Source organism: Scyliorhinus canicula, chromosome 3 (genome assembly GCF_902713615.1).
Source record: "Scyliorhinus canicula chromosome 3, sScyCan1.1, whole genome shotgun sequence".
NCBI lineage: Eukaryota > Metazoa > Chordata > Chondrichthyes > Carcharhiniformes > Scyliorhinidae > Scyliorhinus > Scyliorhinus canicula.
Window position 1 is genome coordinate 262,621,989 of NC_052148.1, and position 23,422 is coordinate 262,645,410.

Consider the following 23,422-nt stretch of genomic DNA (forward strand, 5'->3'; position numbering starts at 1 on the left):
GCCATCTCCAGAGCCCTTCAATCGATCCCCTCACGGTGTATTTGATCTTCTTGAGGTTTCAAAAATTTCATCAAGTCCCTTAACAACACCGAAGCACTCTACCGCGTTGCTAGCCTCCAGCCCAGCAGGATCCGCCTCCGTGCCACCAACGAGGTGAAGGCACGGACACCCGTCCGGAGCTCCGGCACATCCGAAACTCCAAAAATAGCCACCAAAGGACAGGGCTCCACTATAGGCATAGGCCTATAGACCAAACTGTTTCTGTGCTGTGAATTCTATGTCATTCCTTGTAAAAATGGTTTTCAGACACATGTGTGTGCACACAATAACAGCATTACTGATAGAGCACCCTTAACATAGAAAAGCACCCCAAGGCACTTTACAGAGAAGGGAAAAAAATTGCTTTGTTGCAATAAGTAAAATTAAGAGTATCTTTGAACCCTTGCTCAGGCTAATTAATGTTTAGACATTTGGAAACATGACACTTGTGTTTGGAAACCGCACAGAAATGTGGCTTAAACATCCCCTTGCATTCAAAATTTCACATTTTAAAATCTTGTGCGCGGAGAAAAATTTTCACATTTCTAGAATCGTGGAATAAGTGTTAGGCCATGTCTCAATATTTGCCTAATCATCATAAGAAATCTCTTAAGATCATTCCACATACTTCATGCTTCAGGTTATTAAATTAGACGTGCTTTTGTTATAGTGCATCCAAAAGAGAGCTTATTGCAGCAGCTGAATAATTTGTTTTGCCTTTTTCTCTGAAGATTAACATCATCCTTACAGCCAGTATGGGAAAATTTGATGGAATGCAAATCTTCAGTATGATGCAAGCTACTGAATCAGGCCCTCATGTGAAGAATGTCTGTAGAACAGGATCATTTAAGGACTAAGTAGAATTGTGAGTTGGTACAATGTTCTTTTATCTTTGAGATCGAGGTGTGATCCCACGTACATCCGAGGCCCCTCCGAACCTCCCTCATAGCCCAAATACATGAAAATACTAATGCGTTTTGCCAGAGGCTCTTCAGCACAGGTCACATTGACCACTTCATTAATCCACCCATTGCATCATCCACGGTTTGCTCCAAATAGGCACCGGAATGTGGCGACTAAGGACTTTTCACATTAACTTCATTTGAAGCCAACTTGTGACAATAAGCGATTTTCATTTTCATTTCATTTTCAACGCTCTCTGGGAGACCATTCCATGTGTTGATCACTCTATGCTTGAAAAATTTCAAATATCAGTTTTAAATTTACCTTTCATTCTTTCTTTTTAAAAAAAATAAATTTAGAGTACCCAATTATTTTTTTCCAATTAAGGGACAATTTAGCATGGCCAATCCGCCTACCCTGCACATCTTTGGGTCGTGGGGGTGAAACAAACGCAGACACGGGGAGAACGTGCAAATCCACGCGGACAGTGACCCAGGGCCGGGATTCGAACCCAGGTCCTCAGCGCCGTAGGCAGAAATGCTAACCATTGTGCCACCGTGCTGCCCTTACCTTTCATTCTTGACATGAGGGCCTGATTCAGTAGCTTGCATCATACTGAAGATTTGCATTCCAAATTTACCTTTTATAAATATGAACCGGTTGCACCTTGGCCTACACTTGCAATTTAATTCAAGTCATAGGGCACGATTCACCCAAATGAGAACAAGTACCAGAGCCAGTGCGTTTATCTGCGTGTTTCCCAGCGCTCGCAGTGCCAAGAAACACATGGCTATTCAACATGACCCATGGTGTATCGGGAGCCTCAAAGGGGGACGCGCAGCGGAGGCTGCACATAGCTCCGTTTTGTACAGTGGGGAGCTCTGCTCGCCGGAATTCACCAGTGGAGTGAGAGATCGGGGCGCCATTTTTAAATGGCGGCCAATCTCCGAGGCCCCCGAAGCGATCCCAGACCTCCCCCACCCCCAGCCCGAACGCACAATGGGAGGGTCCCCGGCACTCACCCACCTACCCTCAAACACTCATGCAGGATACCCGCGGCCCACTCACCCGCGCACAAAATTGCCAGCTTGGCACATTGGCAGTGCCATCCTAGCACCCTGGCAGTGTCCATACCAGCTAGCAATGCCACCTGGACACCTTGGCAGTGCCAGGCTGGCACCCAGGGTGCATTGCCAGGGTGCCAGGCTGGCACTGCCAGAGTGTCCAGGTGGCACCAGCAGTGTCAGGACACCATCCTGCTCGAAGGGCATGCAGCTGGGGGGCTCCAAACTCATGGGAGACCCCAACAAGTGCCTTTCTGTCTGGTCCCCGTTTGTGGGGGCCAGTGCTAAACGGCGCTTGCCCGAGGCAAAGGGGATGAATCCAAAGCCTCAGGTACCTCGGGAATCTGCACATTAAAGTGAGACCAGCTGTCTGGCTCTAATATGCAGATTGTCAAAAGGTTATCCCACCTACAATGGGCGGGATTTACATTGCAACGTCTCGCAAGATCGTGTTGGATCTTGCAAGGTGTTGTGAGCCGGGTAGATCCATCCCTGCACCGTGGCGAGCTGGTTTTCGGGTGCAGCGTGGCCTTTGGATCGTGCCCATAGTCTCTACTAGCATTTTCCATCCCCTTAATTATCTTGCAAACCTTAATAAGAGCATTGCTCAGACATATCTCTCCCAATCTGAAAAGCTCAAGATTCTCCAGTGCTGGACTCTTCTCTCTGCTAATTGTATATAGGCTCTCTATCCCAATCCAGACACTAATGGGGGGCATGATCCAAGTACTGAATCTGCCCATGATGTGACAAACCTTTTTGGTCAGTACTTAAGGTGAGTCAACAAAGAAAAATGCCATCATATCGATAATTATTTGTTGATAATAACTTGACTCTCATGAACATCTCAGTCTCCGTTTTGTCACAGAATTACACTTTTTGGAGAGAAAGATGAGATAGTGAAGTTTGCTCTCATGAAACATTGGTTTGGTGGATTGGCCATGCTAAATTGCCCGTAGTGTCCTTAAAAGTAAGGTTAAGGGGGGGGGGGGGTTATTGGGTTACGGGTGTAGGGTGGATACATGGGCTTGAGTAGGGTGATCATTGCTCGGCACAACATTGAGGGCCGAAGGGCCTGTTCTGTGCTGTACTGTTCTATTCTATTCTATTTGCCTACAAGTAGAATAATTTCCAACTGACATGAGAGCGTCATCAAGAGGTTCAACATCATCAAGGAAGCAGTAACACATACATAATCTATTGTGAAAAACCACATACCAGGGCTGACTGAAGTGCAATCATAACTCCATGGTACAATATAATGTAACCGTAACCTCATGCATGCTGACTGCAAACCCTGGCATACATGAAACAGAAGCAAAATCCTCTCGATATGGGGTGGAATGAGAATCTTAGAGCACAGACACAGATCATTCAGACCAGTGAGCCTATGCTGGCTCTTTCTAAGAGCTATTCAATTAATCCCAGTCCCCTGCAATTTCACCACAATTCTGTTTTTTTTGTATTCAAGAAGATATCTAATTCTCTTTTGAAAGTTACTATTGAATCTGCTTGTACCACCCTTTCAGGCAGTGTATTCCTGATCATACGAACACTTGCACTTGCTGTACCTGCTGGGATCAGGGAATTACTCCATAAGCTTCAATGTGCCTCTGTCACTTCATGTTCAATGCAAAAACCTGCATCTTTAGAACACCATTAATGTAGTACAATATGGCAAGGCGCTTTACAAGAACATTATCAAACTAAATCTGACAAACCTGTTCGGGTACACTGAGGGAGAATTCAGAACGTCACCTAAGTCACCTAAGGAGAGATTTGAGGAGGAGAGATTTAGGGAGGGATTCCCAGAACTCATGGACAGCAATTGTAGAGTGATAGAGATGGGATTTGCAAGGGGCCTGAATATGAGGGGTGCAGCAGCCTCACAGGCTGTAGGGTAGGGGGGCTTTACAGAAAGAGGGCTGTAGGGTTGGGGGGGGGGGGGGCATAATGTCATGGAGGGATTTGAAAACAGGGAGGAGAATTTTAAAATTGAGGCATTGCTCAACCAGGTGTGAATGTAGGCCAGCAAGCACATCAATCATAGGTGAACAGGAGTTGGTGCAAGTTAGGACACAGGCAGTACCACGGAAAGTAGAATGTGGGATGCCAGAAGTACATTGGAAAAGGCAAGTTAATAGGTAACAATGGAATGCATGACGTTTTCAGCAGCAGACCAGCTGAGGCAGACACAGAGTCTGGCGATGTTAATGAGGTGGGAGTAGGCAGTCTTAGATATGGTGCAGATATCTGGGGCGGGATTCTCCGACCCCCCGCCGGGTTGGAGAATAGCTGGAGGGCAGCGTGAATCCTGCCACCGCCGGCCTCCTAATTTGGTTGGGGGGGGGGGGGGGGAAATCGTGCCACGCCGGTCGGCGGGCCCTCCTGGCAATTCTCCGGCCCGTGATAGGCCAAAGTCCCGCTGCTGTAATGCCGGTCCTGCCGGCGTGAATTAAACCACCTCCCTTACCGGCGGGACCAGGTGGTGCGGGCGGGCTCCGGGGTCCTGGGGGCGGGCGATCTGGCCCCGGGGGGTGTCCCCACGGTGGCCTGGCCCGCGATCGGGGCCCACCGATCTGCGGGCGGGCCTGTGCCGTGGAGGCACTTGTTCTCCGCCGCGTCGGCCGTGTCAGCCTCCGCGATGGCCGACGTGGAGGTGACCCACCCCTGCGCATGCGCGGGGATGACGTCAGCAGCCGCTGACGCTCCCACGCATGCGCGGGCTTCCGCTGGCCGGCGGAGTCCCTTTGGCCCCGGCTGGCGTGGCGCCAAAGGCGTTCCACGCCGGCCGGCGGGGCACAAACCACTCCGGTGTGGGCCTAGTCCCTAAAGGTGAGGGCTTGGCCTCTAAAGGTGCGGAGGATTCCACACCTTTGGGGCGGCCCGACGCCGGAGTGGTTCATGCCACTCCATCCCGCCGGGACCCCCCGCCCCGCCGGGTAGGGGAGAATCCCGCCCCGCCAGGTAGGGGAGAATCCCGCCCCTGGTTTGAAGCATTTCTTGGGACAAATATGCCACAAAGAGTTGCAGCCAATCTTACTCCTCCTCAAACAGCTGCCAGGGCGAGGTATGGAGTCAGTGGCTAAGGAGTAGAGTTTGTGGTAGGGCTCAAAGACAATGGTCTTAACTATATTTATTTGGAAGAAATTCTGATCAACTAATCTGACAGATAGCAGTCTGTCAGTTTAGAGACAGCAACGGGGCCAAGAGAGGTGGTGGTTAGGTAGGCTGGATGTGGTCAGGATACAGATGGAAACTAACGCTGTGTTTGAGGATAATGCTGTTGAGAAGCAATTTGTAGTTAGAAGGGACCAAGGTTGGGACTTCCAATGGTGGCCATGGTGTGAGTGGTCACACACATAAGGGACCAAGGATATATCCTTGGGGAAGACTAGAAGTAACTAGCAGAACTGGGTAAAGATAAAGAAGCCTTTGCAAGTGATTTTCTGGCTGCAAGCAGATAAATAAGAATGGAACCAGGTGAGTGCAGTCCCAACCAGCTGAGCAAAAGTAGAGAGGCATCAGAGAAGCATGTGTATTCAACTGTATCAAAGATTGCACATTTCTGTCATAGTCACAGAGGGTGATACTTACGACTTTGATACAACTTTTCTCGTACTGTGGCAGAGGCTGAAACCTGATTGAAGGGATTCAAACCTGGAGTTTTGGGAAAGGTGGGCATGTATTTTGGGTGACTACAGCATTTTGAAGGAATTTGGAAAGGAAAAGGAGGTTGGAAGTGGGAACAAAGGTTTGCAAGGACTCAAGGGTCAAGGATTTTTTTGAAAAGAGGACAAGATTTGAAGACGAAAGGGAGATTACCTGTCGAGATAGAATCAGTAACAGCATCAGCTAACATAGAAGTCATGAAGGACAATTGGGTGGTCATCAGTTTAGTGGGAATGGGGTCTAGAGGATTTCGGTAAGAAACTGGAGAATAATAATAATAATCGCTTATTGTCACAAGTAGGCTTCAATGAAGTTACTGTGAAATGCCACGAGTCACCACATTCCGGCGCCTGTTCGAGGAGGCTGGCACGGGAATTGAGCCCCGTGCTGCTGGTCTTGTTCTGCATTTCAAGCCAGCTGCCTTAGCCCACTGTCCTGAGAGAACGTTCAGGGCTGGCGCTGGGATATCCAAATTAAAGTTTGACCTAGTGAACTGATAAAAGTTGGGAAGTGACAGAGGCAGCTGATTGGATGGTCACAATCTTAGTGAAGAGAAGTTCTTGAGTTCTTTGCGCTTCTTGGTGATGAGGGTGGAGGAGACATGACAAGAGAGGTTTAAGAAAATGGTTGGCAGCAGAAAAAGTAAATTGAGGCGTACCTTCTCATTTCAGGATGATTCTGGGGAGCAGGACCTTTTCAAAGGGCATTTGTAAGTGGATTGGGAGGGGGGTTTTCCCCTCAGCACATCCACAAGCTGAAGCAGGGCTGGTAGGCGGAAAGAGGATGTGGGAGGGCAACTATATAAGGCAGCAATCGGAGTTTGGCTCTGTCTGTGATCGGCATGATGGATGTAGCAAGGTCACATGAGATGGGAAGGTGAAGGGTGTAGTAGGGTTGGGAAGATATGGGTGGAGTGAGGTTAATCGACTGAACCATTGAGGGGCTAGATGTACGGTATTTATGAAGAAAAGCATCACAAGTTGTTAATTTTTGAGATGCTCAGATTAGTTCAAGGCCAGCATTTGTTACCCGTCCCGAATTGCCCTCGAACTGATTGGCATTTTTAAGAGTCAACCACATTGCTTTGGATCTGGAGTCACATGTAGGCCAGACCAGGTAAGGACGGCAGATTTCCTTCCATAAAGGACATTAGTTCACCAGATGGATTTTTAACGGCAATCGTGTCATGGTCATCATTAGACTTTTAATTCCAGATTTTCTATTGAATTCAAATTTCACCAACTGCCATGGCGGGATTTGAAACTGGGTCCCCAGCGCAATACCCTGGGTGTCTGGATTACAACGCCACCACCTCCCGCAATATAATGTAACTGTCAAAACAAATATTAATCTTTCATTAGTAGGGCAGTTTTGGGTAGATTTATAGTATAATTTCAAATGGACAAAACGTATCCAAATTGAATTTCGGGGAGAAGTTGTGAGGAAATAGGATCACACCACCTCAGCTTTACAGCCACTACTGAGCTTTAGCCGCCTTAAAATTCACTCGTTCGGACTCCGGCTGGCGAACTGCGTCCAGTTTGGGCACCACACTTTAGGAAGAAGGTCACACTTTAGGCGGCCACACTTTAGGATGGGGGCAGGTGTTGTACCATTAATACCAAGATGAAGTGACTTCAGTTATGTGAAGAGAGCAGAGAAGCAAAGGTTTGACCATAAGGCATAGGAGCAGAATTAGGCCACTCGGCCCCTCGAGTCTGCTCCACCATTCAATCGTGGCTGATATTTTTCGCATTCCTTTTCTCTTGCCTTCTCCCCATAACCCCTGATCCCCTTATTAATCAAGAACCTATCTGTCTCTATCTCTGTCTTAAAGACACTCAGTGATTTGGTTTCCACAGCCTTCTGCGGCAAAGAGTTCCACAGATTCACCACCCTCTGGCTGAAGAAATTCCTCCTCATCTTTGTTTTAAAGGATCATCCCTTTAGTCTGAGATTGTGACCTGTGGCTCTGGTTTTTCCTACAAGTGGAAACAGCCTCTCCACGTCCACTCGATCCAGGCTTCGCAGTATCCTGTAAGGAGCTTGGCCTCCTTACAGCTCGGATGATTGTGGGGAGATTTGATAGAGTTTGTGAAAATTATGAGGGGTTTTATCAAGACTAAATAAGCAGAAGTAGTTTCCAGTGGCAAGTGGGTTAGTCACCCAACAACTGGCAATTTACTTATCTGGGCTTGGAACTTCAGTCACAGAAGACCTGCCTAATAATCAGTGCTGATAGTGAAAACTTCCAATAAAATATGGTGGTCAGTATAACTGTTAATTGCACAAGAATTTTTTGAATTAGATATCTATATCCATCCTACCATATAACTTCCATATATATTTTAACTACCACACATGCAATGGATTTACAGTCACAACTCTCTCTTGAAAAATCTTATATAGGTATCTATTATTAGATAATTCAAGAGAACCAGGAGGGTTTTTCGACTTCCTTATTCAATTTTCTCAGTTACAGCACACTCTGACCCAGATTTTCATCCTTGAGGAGGGAATCGAGGGTGGGGTAATTTCCTGAAGTCATAATCCCACCTCCTGACCGGCAGTTCCTGCCCACACCATCTTCACGACAGCTTTGACTTGAGTTAGGGCCGCTGCCACCTTCTGCACCAAGTCCAAGGCAGGAACGGAGACAGGTGAATACCAAGGCGAGCAAGTTAGAAGGCCTGTCTCCATTCCCTGGGACATCACTCCAGTTGTACAAATGAGTGTTAGGCACCCTAGCCGTCACTCGTAACCCTCTACCACCTGAATCCACTCACCTCCATACCCTCTACCACCTGGATCCACACCCAACTCACCTCTATGCCCTCTACCACCTGGATCCACACCCCACTCACCTCTATACCCTCTATCACCTGGATCCACACCCCACTCACCTCTATGCCCTCTACCATCTGGATCCACACCCCACTCACCTCTATACCCTCTATCACCTGGATCCACACCCCACTCACCACCATACCCCCTCTTCCACCTGGATCCACACCCCACTCACCACCATACCCCCTCTTCCACCTGGATCCACACCCCACTCACCACCATACCCCCTCTTCCACCTGGATCCACACCCCACTCACCTCTATACCCTCTATCACCTGGATCCACACCCCACTCACCTCTATACCCTCTATCACCTGGATCCACACCCCACTCACCTCTATACCCTCTATCACCTGGATCCACACCCCACTCACTACCATACCCTCTACCACCTGCATCCACACCCCACTCACCTCTATACCCTCTACCACCTGGATCCACACCCCACTCACCTCTATACCCTCTACCACCTGGATCCACACCCTACTCACCTCTATACCCTCACCTATATACCCTCTACCACCTGGATCCACACCCCACTCACCTCTGTACCCTCTACCACCTGGATCCACACCCCACTCACCACCATACCCCCTCTACCACCTGGATCCACACCCCACTCACCACCATACCCCCTCTACCACCTGAATCCACACCCCACTCACCACCATACCCCCTCTACCACCTGGATCCACACCCCACTCACCACCATACCCCCTCTACCACCTGAATCCACACCCCACTCACCACCATACCCTGTACCACCTGGAACCACACCCCACTCACCTCTAAACCCCAATATATCAAACATGCCCACTCAAACACTGTCCACTAGGAATAAAACTCATGAGCCCTATAACTTTGGAAAGTCTTTAAAATGCTCAGGAAACTAAAAATAAACAGCCATGCAAAAACCTCTTCAAATAATTGTAATTCTCATAAAATCTTAAAAAGCTGTCAATCAAATGCACTGCCATTCAAACTCCACTTAAGAATTAATCCTCTGAGCTGAATCTATTAGTTGGACTTGGAACCTAGTCAAGCATTCATAGTGGAGTTCCAAAGTACAGCTGTGACACTAAAGCCTCCAAAGCTGAATATATTAAAGCTTATTGACGCAGTGGAACATATGACCACCATTTGAAATAGTGGGACAGGTGGCCATCTGGTGCACTGCTTTAAAGACTGAACAGATGATTGGTCTGTCAATCAAAGAAAACATTAAATCATCAGAAAAATTGAAACAATAAAACCTTAATCTCAGTATTCTTGAATGCAAAGAGCACTTTATCAACTGGATGAAGTACTCTAATGTACATGGATATTATCACAATGCCAGTCAATTTAATGATCACATATCTTTTCTAAAGTAAGCTCCATCATTAATTAATCTATTATGTAATATTTTTCCAATTAAGGGGCAATTGTAGCATGACCAATCTACCTCCAATGCACATCTTTGGATTGTGGGGGTGAGACCCATGCAGACACAGGGAGAATGTGCAAACTCCACACGGACAGTGACCCGGGGCCGGGATCGAACCTGGGTCCTCAGCACCGTGAGGCAGCAGTGCTAACCACTGCACCAATGTGCCACCCTCTATTATATAATTATGACATGTGGAGTTTTGAACTTAGATGTCTAATGTCCCTGACTGCAGACTAAGTTTCTCCCATAGCTCACGACCCCTATCAAAATAGGTTTAGCCCCATGGAAAGAGCTAGGAGACTAAAATGTCCGCCATACTAATGAAATTTCAATAGGAACGCGGGGAGTCCACACCGAGTAAAATAAGAAAGAGTTTTATTTACACCAATGATATGTACACCACCTGGTAGATGCCTATCGGGCTCCTGCTGAGATTGGTGCCTTGCTGGCCAACATTATATACATATATTCATTGAGATAACCCACCCCTAGCTCATGCTCCAAAAGGAGCACAGGGAAGACAAGTATTTCCAACCCTTAAGTTGCATGCGGGTTATTACAGAAATAGGCAATGGCAGGATTGCTGTGCTTAGGTTCACTACCTGCAGCCTCATACCAGAGTTATAAAAATCCCAACGTGAAAAGGGGAGGAGGGGGAATTCTGTAATTGGGACCCACCTACCTCCCTTCTGACATGAATGGAGGCATGAAAACCCAGGCCTCAGTCAGGAAGTTCATTGACTCAATTTCATTCCAGGGTGTGAGCACATAATCCAGGCTGAGGGAGTGCTGCAATGTCATAGTTGCCATTCCTTAAACCTAGGCCCAGTATCCCCTTTCAGGCAAATGTAAAAGATCCCTTGACACTTTTTGATCAGTGCACAAACATTCATTTTTCAACAAACAGTGCAAACATACTTTAATTGGGCATTTATTTTATTCACTAATTATGGGACCTTGCTGTGCATTCCACATGAGAGGAGATATATAAAGTGCTTCAGAACATTCTAATCATAGAATTTACAGTGCAGAAGGAGGCCATTCGGCCCATCGAGTCTGCACCGGCTCTTGGAAAGAGCACTCTACCCAAGCCCACACCCCCCAATCCCCATAACCCAGTAACCCCACTCAACCAACACTAAGGGAAATTTTGGACATTAAGGGCAATTTGGCATGGCCAATCCACCTAACCTGCACATTTTTGGACTGTGGGAGCAAACCGGAGGAAACCCACGCACACACGGGGAGAATGTGCAGACTCTGCACAGACAGTGGCCCAGCTGGGAATCGAACCTGGGACCCTAGAGCCGTGAAGCAATTGTGCTAACCACTATGTTACCGTGCTGCCCTAAATAATGGGCTTTGCATTCTTTTTGATTACACCTCTGTGATGGAGCTTAGGGCTTTTTACACTTTAAACTTACTGCATAAATGCAAGTTTTATATATAATGCAAGCTGGGTTTTTTTAAATAAAGGGAATTGAAAGTCACAAGCCAACAATCAACCACTGCATAGCTCAGAACTTGGTGAGTCTAGCTGACAAATATCTGTGACTTTGTAAAACCAGTGAAACAGATGTCAAGACTTAACCTAGCAGATGTAAACCTTGGAGGCCAGGCACTGCATTTTTATTATTCCCCAAATAGCTGCACCTGGCCGTAGGCAGTTCCTGAGATGTTTGGGGGTGGGAGCAGAGAGGGTTAAATCATCAGCTCCTATGGTTTATCACTTACTTAAATGATCTTATTCTGGATATGTAACCTGGAATGTGTGGTCTTTTTTAAAGTAAAGAGTTGCATCATACCATTTGCACCTGTATCGATAATGATGGCAAGTGGAGAATGTTGCAATGATCCACATGAAATCCTATTCATTCAGAACAGATAATACAGAATTGCAACATGAGAGCTCCATCATGTCTGAACTGGCTAGACTGAGGATCTGCTTCAGTACAAACAGCCAAGTTGCGAAAACGTAAGAGGAAATAAATAAACAACTAGTTTGTGTGCGCATTGTGTGTGCGTGCGGTGGAAAGGAGATGGTGGATATGTGCATTGATATTTGGTCAGGGCAAGTTCAGGCATGGCTGTGATGGCCCCCGTTAAGTCAACAACTTGCCAGGCAACATTTTCTGGGCAGATTTATACATAAAAGAATCACCACTCGTCAGATGCAAGTTCCTATGGAATGATATATCTCAGCTAAATCATTGTCTTTCGGAGAGTTGAGACACGAGAAAGCCAAGAAATAAGAGCAAGACTGAAAAAAGAATGCTAATCGCCTAGAAACAAAGCTTTTCATTCAAGTACCTCTTTTAAAAGGATAAAGGGCAAAGTTGCATGAATGAACAACCAACATGTTTACAGTGGCAAATAGGTGCTAAATAATCACACTGTTGGGCTATGTTGCTGTTAGTAAGGTTACATGCAAAGCTCTACATCACCAACCTGTCAGATTTTATTCTGATGGCAATTAAGATAAAAACAACAAACACTCACCGAAAGGGAAAACGTTCTCCTCTATCTTGACCTGAACTATTCTTGGCAATTAACATACATTGACCTTGGCAAAGAAGAGAATAGATAATTGTACTGGTCGTACCTGCTGGTGCTGGAGATAGAAAAAAAAAACACACATGCAGGAAGAAGGAAAAAGTAATTATTTTTGGACCTAAGAATATAGTTACCCTATTTAGCTTCTCATTTACTAGAAAAATTAGTCATTTTAAAATCCATCTAGGATAGGGATGGTGCCACTCTTTGTTGCAGCTGCCATAAAAATGCCTCTATGTTATTGCACAATGGGTGCAGTTTGCATATTAGGCACAGAAATCATGTATGCATAAATGCTGCAATTAGCACACAATCAAACGAAGGAACGCAGAAGAAATATCAATCTTCCATCCGTGACGTCAAAGCCCAAAAGCTCCATTCAACATTCTCCCAGTCATCTGAGATATCATGTAATCCTTCAGAAAATCAGCAACAATTAATCTAATGACATTTAATGGCAAAAACGCACTGAGTGTTAATATAACTTTAATACATCAACAATACATTCTGGCATGAAACAGCAGGCTGCCAGCTCTAAACAAAGCATGGTGGAAGCTAAGATTTATTGAATTTGTAAATGAGCTACTGCCTTTTATAGTGTTTCTTTTCTATTTTTGATTTATATGAGTCGTGAAGCAAAGCCCACATTATAAAGTGTTATTCAGCTGCTTACTTTACAAAGCTTCAGTTGTGATATTAATAGAGTGCTCAATGGGGTAAACTATGATATACAGGGTTTATTGCACTTATGCAGATGACCTTAACAGCTCTTTCATCACACTGCCACTCGTGAATTATGAGTTCTTAACAGAGAGAATGAATTCCGGAGTCCTCACTGAATGCTCTGTTTGTCTACTATTGCGATAGGCGATCACACCAAGAAGGAATAAGGCCACAGCTAGAAATGGTCAGACCAACAGGAAACCACGGGTCGTTGATGTGCTTCTGCTGTATATTTGTAAATCAATCAATCCATTTTATGTGGTCAGTGAATGTGAACATGATCTGCGGGAGCAATGCAACAAGTTTAGAGGTTTCGCACTTCAAACGCCACATGTACTCTGCAGATCACAGACACTTTACAAATGAAACCAGACCACGGGGCGAAAACATGCTTGAGAATGGCACAGAACCTCAAGAGAGTGCAGCATTAAGATGTCCACCCGAGAAGGAATGGCAAGGCCACCTTGTCCTTCACTTGTGTCTGTGAATCTTATAGAATTCTGCCTATCCTGCATAAACTAAGGGTCTGCAGTCAAATAAGGAGTAGCGACAAAGCAAGAGCAACATCTGAAGATTTTAGCATGTAAAGAACTGGATTTCAAAATGGATTTTAAAACTGGATTAAAAATAATGGTTTTCTTTCTGCTTAAATGAAAACAAATATTCAGGCCTTTCTGTCCATCTTGTCCTTACAAGAAAGTACTTTAGTGATTGATTTTTGTCCCTTGGATTTATCTGAGCCAGGGAAGAGGAATGTGATCAGGAGGTCCCTGACTACATTAGACAGATTTTAAATCAGGAAGGAAATCAAGTGGTGTGGGGATAAAGTGAGAATGAAGATTATCATTTCAGATCAGTCACCATCTCATTGAATGATGCAACAGACTTGATGGGACGGAAGGTCTGCTTCTGCTCCTACATCTTACGGTCTTACATTGAGAATTCATAGTCCTGGCACTGACCTTTGTTATTGCATAGAAATATGCCTGCTGCATTTATTTTATGGTACAGAAGTGCTTCATGCTGTATTACAATGTTTTTAAAAAAAATTTCCCCGGGACTCACTTTTGTCAACCAGCCAACTATTGCGGCCCAGGCCTGAAAACCTTTGCGACCCATGCCAACCAACCTTCACGACCCACGTCACATTCGTTTACCTTTAATGCAGAAGAGGAGCTTGCTTAATCCTCACGATTTCACTTGAATCAGGTTCAAAGGTGGAGAGGGCAATGAGCACATCACGTGCAGACTTCCTGGGAGATGCTACACCAGAATACTGACAGCCTCATGGGCTTTTGGCATGTTTTTACTGTCGTACTACAGATCAGCTTACCCAGTATACACTATCTACAAAGCTCTTTAGCCGTATTATAACATTGTGAAGTCTTTGAGATGCTCATAAAACTGTCAAAATGAACAAAGTAAATCAACAACCACTTTTTAAAACTGTCAAAAAAACTCAGTTCCCTTGAAGCTGCCAATACGCATAAGAGCTGAATACATTAAAACATTTGATGTGGTTCTGTTCTACTGCTTCAAAGGTTCAACATATGGGCTGTCAATCGAAGAATTGATTAAATCACAGGGGAAAATTGACACATAAAATCTGTATTGCAACACTTAATCCACTCAATAAAGTACTCATTGCATCTGAACACTTTCACACCTTGGTCAATTTAATGGTCACCTACATTTTCTAAACAAAGCCTTTTCCTTAATCACGGTGTTAGAAACATATTCAGCTTATCATTTAGTGTTACATTTGATATGTGAAGTTGTTAACAACTTTTGAATGATTTATCTCTCAAAAGATTCCCAACTCCAGACGCGGTTTCCCAATGGTTCACAACTCTTCTGGGGTATCATAAACCATGTTGCCTACCTAATCCAGTCAGTCTCCAAGGAAATCATGGAGGGTCTAAAATGCTCCCTCCACACCCCATAGAGTCGGCAAAGTAAGATTGCTTCCAGCACTGTTATCCCATGAAAACCAGCCCCACATCCTTGCACTTACTTCTGTGTTCTTTTTTATAAATTTAGAGTATCCAATTCATTTTCCAATTAAGGGGAAATTTAGCGTGGCCAATCCACCTAGCCTGCACATTTTTGGGTATTGGGGGCGAAACCCACGCAAACACGGGGAGAATGTGCAAACTCCACACGGACATTGACCCAGAGCCGGGATTCAACCTGGGACCTCGGCGCCGTGAGGCTGCAGGGCTAACCCACTGCGCCACCGTGCTGCCCCTTACTTCTGTGTTAAATGCAAAGAGACACTGTTAAGATTAAGTTGAATTAATGTCATGTACATTAAAAATGATACGCAAAGGAAAAAAACTATCAGATATCTGACAGCAAACAGCGGCACGGTGGCGCAGTGGTTAGCACTGCTGCCTCACGTCGTCGACGATCCGGGTTTGATCCCGGCTTTGGGTCACTGTCCGTGTGGAGTTTGCACATTCTTCCCGTGTCTGCGTGGGTCTAACAGCCCAAAGATGTGCAAGGTAGGTGAATTGGCAATGCTAAATTGCCCCTTAATTGGGGAAAAAGAAATAATTGGGTACTCAAAATTTATTTTTTAAAAAGATACCTGACAGCACGCCAATGTATGCATTTGACCCACAAATACAATCTGACACCTGGAATATATTAGTTGGCTGGAGAAGATGTTGTGTTGTTAGGTCTATTTAAGATAGTGTATTTCTGCCCATTCTCTTTAGAGAATCTGAAACGCGCTCTCCATCTGAATGGCACTCAGACCCTAACTGTTCCCAATACCACTTAGCACTTTCAAAGGTGGGAAAGTGTGGAGAGGTGATGGTGAAGATGGTGCCCTTTTTGGCTGCCACAGTAATACCCAAACTAATAATCTTTTAACTAAGATACAGGAACCCCCGCTCCCCCCCATCCGCCATCATCACCTGCCCAGCCCTCACTGGCCACACACGGTGCGGAATCGAAGAGTGCTAGGCAGCAGGTGTAGTTAAACTTTAAGGTAGGAAGGAGTCTTTTTCTAAGATGATATCAGAGCCTGCAGCAAGTGCAGCAGGTTCCTTGTGTCTAAGCATATACTGCGAGCATTTCTCCCGGTGGAATCCAATTGCAGCAGTAAAATAGCTATGGAGGTCAACAGGTCAAAGACCCACCGTACATGAAGCATTCCTAAGGGTCTACAACTGGCTGAGCTATGCAGCAATCATGGAAGTATAAATCAGAGAAGCCTCCAAAGGTTAAATACAAGCAAACCATTTAACCTCTCATCCGATAAAAAATAAACCCAAGCAAGTGAACCGCACAACATAAATCAACATTCTCCCATAAAATTCGATCATAAACTCTTCTTATTCCTGGGGAAATGGGGTGGCTTGGTGGTTCAAAATGGTGTCTAGGGACTTACCACCGTCTCCAACACGTTTACACCTGCCAGCATTTTAACTGCTAAATTTTTGTTACCATCCCGGGGGGGGGGATCATCATTCACAGGCAGGGAGGAAGGTGGCCGGAGTTAATATTTAAAAGTCAGGACCTTGTGACATAATTCAAAAGTGAAATTCCTTCCAGTAAAAGATGGAAGAATGGCAATTTTCAGCTTGTCTATTGCAGAGAAAAACAGGCCCACCATTTATCATTCTGAGGCTCCAGAGCAGTGAACATAACCAGAGGTTGTTGATATTAATTGTATAAATTAATGTTACGTGTATACAAGTGGAGATGATTACTTATCGGATAAATACTTACGTATGTAAAAAGAGATGCTTATTGACACTGGCATAGGGCTGTAGAGTTAGAAGCTATACTTTTACAATATTTCTCTGTATGAATAAATCTAACACCGAGTAAAGAATTACTCCTGGTCTCCTCCTTCACCCACTGTCTGTAAGAGGTTTAACATTATATTATTAGAATCCACACTATTTCAGCTTTTCCCAACAGTTAACACCACTGGCGTAAAATCATTATTTTTCAATGAATAAATGTTATCAAAGAAATTTGAAACATAATTGCAGAACAAAATTAAGATACTGAAAGCAAGATTGCTATTCCTTTTGGACGGTCATGCACTGAACTCTCTTTGCAATTCATATCGCATTTTAAAAGTGAGTGCAATGTAAATGAAGTTTATTGTAACTAATACTGAAGCTTTGTTTTAAAAGGTTTTATTCCTGTCAATTGTCACAAGTTTTGAGAATTACGCTGTGTAAAATGCTGGAAAGATGTCATCCTGTTTATGCAAATAGTTGCCCTCCGCTAAGGTTTAAAAGAAAGGCACATTAAAAAGTGCGCATGGTTTGTACAATGCATCAAGAGGAGCTGGCCTTGGCTGGATGCTTACACCTTGTCCACAGTAAAGAACACCCCCATGAGATCGGGGTGGGCACGGAAAAGGCAGCAGCACGATCCTGTTTGCAAAAGTAAGAGACAGTCTAAAGGATGGGAGAAGCAAGGCCAACCATTCCTGCACCTGCATAAAGCTCTGTGGACACACAATGGATTTTGGGGCAGGTCCAAATATTGCCCAGATTCAAAATATTGTTCTTATGTGTGCTTCCAAATCAATAAGGCTTAACAAAACGTGAATGACCTTGCAGAACCGTCTGATAACCAAGGAAGACTGGATTTGCTGAAGAGGTCAGGAACAGTGACAGAGGTCAATACTGACACAACATGACCTGGACGCAGAAGGGCTCAGGGACAAGGAGCTTAGATTGTGAGGCCACAGGGTTCAAACACAGTCAAAGTGAAAGGAGAAGCATAAAGACTGTTCTTACCTTCTATGGGATTGACAGCTAATGGAAGGTTTCTCCAGTCAAGGCTCCACGATGGACAAGGGTGTGATGTGAATTTTGCTGAAATTCCATTCTCCTGTTTTTAGACAGGAACCATTTATTAGTTATTTTATAGTTTATTACTTTCCAACATTAGTACCTTGCAAAGATCACTGTACTTTTTACGGGAATATTGGGTGCATATTTGAAACAGAAGAAAAATTTGTTATGTGAATTGGACATTCTGAATTCTCCCTCAGTGTACCCGGACAGGTGCCGGAGTATGGCGACTTGGGGATTTTCACAGTAACTTCATTGCAGTGTTGATGTCAGCCGACTTGTGACACTAATAAAGATCAGCATTATGAATTAGTTTTGAATTACGCTAAAGACTTTTGACAAGGTGCCACACAAAAGATTGCTGCATAAGATAAAGATGCATGGCATTAAGGGTAAAGTAGTAGCATGGATAGAGGATTGGTTAATTAATAGAAAGCAAAGAGTGGGGATTAATAGGTGTTTCTCTGGTTGGCAATCAGTAGCTAGTGGTGTCCCTCAGGGTACACTGTTGGGCCCACAATTGTTCACAATTTACATAGCTGATTTGGAGTTGGGGACCAAGGGCAATGTGTCCAAGTTTGCAAACGACACTAAGATGAGTGGTAAAGCAAAATGTGCAGAGGATACCGGAAGTCTGCAGACGGATTTGGATAGGTTAAGTGAATGGGCTAGGGTCTGGCAGATGGAATACAATGTTGACAAATGTGAGGTTTTCCATTTTGGTAGGAATAATAGCAAACGGGATTATTATTTAAATGATAAAATATTAAAACATGCCGCTGTGCAGAGAGACCTGGGTGTGCTAGTGCATGAGTCGCAAACAGTTGGTTTACAGGTGCACAGGTGATTAAGAAGGCAAATGGAATTTTGTCCTTCATTGCTAGAGGGATGGAGTTTAAGACTAGGGAGGTTATGCTGCAATTGTATACGGTGTTAGTGAGGCCACATCTGGAGTATTGTGTTCAGTTTTGGTCTCCTTACCTGAGAAAGGACGTACTGGCGCTGGAGGGTGTGCAGAGGAGATTCACTAGATTAATCCCAGAGCTGAAGGGGTTGGATTACGAGGAGAGGTTGAGTAGACTGGGACTGTACTCGTTGGAATTTAGAAGGATGCGGCGGGATCTTATGGAAATGTACAAAATTATGAAGCGAATGGAAAGGATAGATGCGGGCAGGTTGTTTCCACTGGCGGGTGAAAGCAGAACTAGGGGGCATAGCCTCAAAATAAGGGGAAGTAGATTTAGGACTGAGTTTAGGAGGAACTTCTTCACCCAAAGGATTGTGAATCTATGGAATTCCTTGGGCAATGAAGCAGTTGAGGCTCCTTCATTAAATGTTTTTAAGATAGAGATAGATATCTTTTTGAAGAATAAAGGGTTTAAGGGTTATGGTGTTCAGGCCGGAAAGTGGAGCTGAGTCCAAAAAAGATCAGCCATGATCTCATTGAATGGTGGAGCAGGCTCGAGGGGCCAGATGGCCTACTCCTGCTCCTAGTTCTTATGTTAATACACAACCAACAGAGAAATAATGGGCTGAATGGTCTCCTTTTATGCCTTAAATCTTTGGCTCCAATCACTACAATTGGAACTTACTCAATGGCTGAAATGACCGGAGGTGTGTAATTAGCAATGATAGGCTTCTGAAAGCAGGCCATTTAGATGCCGGAATAGATCATGTACCTAGATCATGGAATCCCTACGGTTCAGAAGGAGGCTATTTGGCCCATCGAGTCTGTAATGACCCTCTGAAAGAGCACCCTATCTAAGGTCAGGCCCCACCCTATCCCCATAACCCCACCTAATCCTTTGGACGCTGAGGGGCAATTTATCATGGCCAATCCACCTAACCAGCACATCTTTGGACGGTGGGAGGAAACCGGAGCACCCGGAGGAAACCCATGTAAACACGGGAAGAACGTACAAAATCCACACAGACATTCACCCGAGGCTGGAATTGAACCTGAGTCCCTGGTACTGTGAGGCAGGAGTGCTAACCACTGTGCCACAGAGCAGGGTGCGGGTGTGGGCTTAAGTAGAATGCTCTTTGTAAGGGCTGGTGCAGACTCGATGGGCTGACTGACCTCCTTCTACACTGTGGCGTTCCATGATTCTATGAAATAGTTCATGGGCTGGATTCTCCGCCACGCCACATTTCTATTTCACCCTGCCGGCGGGATGCTCCGTTATGCCAGCTGGTCAGTGGGGTTTCCCATTGTGGGGCAGCCCCACGCTGTCGGGAACCCCCTGGGCTACCAGCAAAACTGAGCATCCCGCCAGCAGAGAATCCAGCCCCATGCGACTCATCTTAATGGGGCGTTTTTTTCCCTAAAGAAATAATTGTCATTTATATAGTGTCTCTTACTATCTCACCGAATACTAAAGTGCTTTACAGCCAATGGAGTACTTTTTACAATGTAGTTAATCCCAGGAAATGTCCCACAAACAGCAGTGAAATAAAAGACTAGCAATCTGTGTTATGCTAGTTGAAGAATAAACATTCGGCCAGGACACCAAGCAAACAGTCCTCAATCATGCTGGAACGGTACAATGGTTACTTCCTCCTGAGAGGAATAATGGAATTTTGGTTTAACATCTTTCCAAAAGATTTCTGACAATGCAGCGCTCCTTCAGCATGGCACTGAAATGTCAGCCTGGGCTATGTACTCAAGTCCTGCAGTTGGGCTTGAACCCATAGCCTGGAACTTACAGAGTATTACCACTTAGCCGAGGCTGACAATCGAAAAGCAAACTTATGAAAGATTGGAGAGTTCACACCAAAACCTTTGTTAACCACCGGTATTAAGGGATATGGTCAACGGTGGGAGGATGGAGTTAGACACAGATCAGGCAGGATCTCATTGAATGGCGCAACAAACTTTGACCTACTCCTGTTCCGAGAAAGCGTCAACCTAATGGGGCCAATTTTCGTTGTGACAGGGGAAGCAAAATACCCGAGTAGTTTTTACTTTCAATTATGCCAGTAGTTTTTCTTCTCCTTCCTCCAATTCATTTCAGACAAACCAAGAGGAGAATTTTCATGCAGCATCATCAGAGAAAATGGCCTATTACCAATTATGCACTTCATGCTAAGTTTCACAATATCTGCCTGACAATCCGCAACGTCCCCTATCGGTTTGTCCGCTCACCAACATTTTAATTTTAATCAACAATTTCAATTCAAAAGTGATGATGCTGTGCTCCTCTCCGCCTAGTTATCAGCAAAGGAGGTTTTCAGCTAATACAGTAATCCTTGGTCTTCGAGTCAACGCTATTGATACTGTTTAACATTCGGGTCTTAACTAACCAAAGTGCATGGGGTACAACTGGAGATAGATTGATACAAGCCCAGCTGGTTACTGTGACAGCTCATCCACCAGATTCAACACAGTGTCTGTGACAACCACCAGCACTTTCATCCAGATCTAATTTTAAATAGTATGGCTGAGTAGAAATAACTCTACATGGGATATGATATGCTGTCAGTATGATTGGGGTGGGCGGTGGGGGGAGAAATATCGGGATTGGGAAAATATGGTTCAATGATCTGAAATTGCTGTGGTATCACTCTGTAGGAAAAAATTTTGAATGTTGGTGCTAACTATTTGAATATTTAGCCTGAAGTGCTCGTTATAGGGGGAACCTGCTCAACGTTTATCAGCAATTTAAGAGTTAAAATGGAAAATCATCGGCAGAGTTAAATTCCCCCTTCAAGGGCTTGGAGTGTGAATGAATTCTTAAGAGTGTGAGACATCAATTTGCAAGAACTGGAAAACAATGAGGTGTTGAGAGAGCTAATATTGTACTTTGGGTCACATCAAAATACAGGTTGGCCACTGTCAGATGTGGAATTTTTAAAAAGGGGGGATCTAAATATCTAGCAGAGGAATGAAAGATTATTTTTGATGCACAAGTGAAAACTACTAGAAGTTCAGAAGCATGGTGCTTTAACTTAAATCCCTTTTTTTGCATCATAAATTGCTTCTCATGAATCTCCACTGAAAAATAGAGAATCATTAATCCCTGCAGAGCAGAAGGAGGCCGTTCGGCCCATCGAGTCTGCACCCACCCTCTGAAAGACCACCCTACCAAGCCCACTCCCCCATCCTATCCTGGTAACCCCACCTAACCTGCACACCTTTGGACTGCGGGATGAAACTGAAGCACCCGGAAGAAACCCACGCTGACAAGGGGTGAAAGTGCAAACTTCACACAGACTGTGACCCAAGGCCGGAATAGAACCCGGGTCCCTGGCGCTGTGAGGCAGCAGTGCTAACCACAGTGCCATCCATCTTCAGAATTGCTGTGCATTTCAATCATCAAGACTATGGGCGTGATCTACTGGCCACGTCCCACCTGAACTGGAGGGTGATGTGGCTGGTAGATGCTTGGAGAGGTCTCTTGAGGGATTTACCCGGTTCACCACGCCTCGCGAGATCTAACGGGAACTCATGAGGCATTACGATCTAGATCAGTATCTGGCAAATCTGCATATTAGGGTGAGTAGCTAGTCTCACTCTAATATGCAGCTCACCTGATCTACCCGAGGCTTTGGGATCCAACCCCTTTGCCTCAGAGACCTTAGGCGAGCGCTGTTCAGTATGGTCCCCAGAAATGGAAACCTGGCGGAACAGCATTGGGGGGGGGTCTCCCAGGGCATCGGAGGTCCCTGAGTAGTTGGCATTGCTGGTGGGCAGAGTGGCACTCTGGCACCGCTGGTGCCACCTAGGTATCAGCTTGGCACTGTCATGGTGCCCACCCAGGAGGCACTGCCAGGATGTCAGGGTGTCAAGATGGCATTTTGCCAAGGTTCGGACCAAGTGGTGCCCTGCCCAAGTGAGGTGAGGTGGGGGGGCATGAGGACCGCCTTATATGTGAGTTGAGCATGGGGGGGGAAGAACAGGTCAAGAGATCGCCGCACCATTTGAAAATGGCGTCCCAATCTCCTCCTGCACGGAGGAGTTACAGCGAGTAGAACTCCTCAGCGCATGAAATGAGACTGAGTGGGGCTTCGCGGGGGCGCCAAAAATCAATGCCATTGGATATGCGCAGTCGTTCCCACCGCTTGTGGCACCAGGAATGACCCCTCGATTCCTTCCCAGACGGACTCTGTTTCTTTTTGTTAGACATATATTACACAACATTAATGACATTTTCAGACTTCTATGCGTGCTCAGACATTCATTGAAATGTTAACTGAATGTCTACCAATTTGTAAAATATTTTTGATCTAAGTTGTTGTAAGTTCCAGATTCTTGGGAAGAATTGTTGACTGTTAAATGATGATATTGTATGACATTATACTTTTTCCTTCTTTGGAGCATTGTGTTTCTAAATTTGTTTGAACTGCGAGTGAACATCTTCCCCTTG

General features: G+C 45.1%; 1 protein-coding gene across 4 annotated transcripts in view; it reads right to left on the reverse strand.

Moving 5' to 3' along the window:
- The window catches only part of gstcd (glutathione S-transferase, C-terminal domain containing), a 219,717-nt gene that overhangs the window by 160,025 nt on the left and 36,270 nt on the right, over positions 1 to 23,422 (reverse strand). For all 4 annotated transcript variants that reach the window (XM_038792710.1, XM_038792709.1, XM_038792711.1 and 1 more), the window contains exon 5: positions 18,000 to 18,093. In XM_038792710.1, coding sequence (XP_038648638.1) covers positions 18,000 to 18,093 — 94 coding nt within the window. The remainder of the gene's footprint in view (positions 1 to 17,999; positions 18,094 to 23,422) is intronic.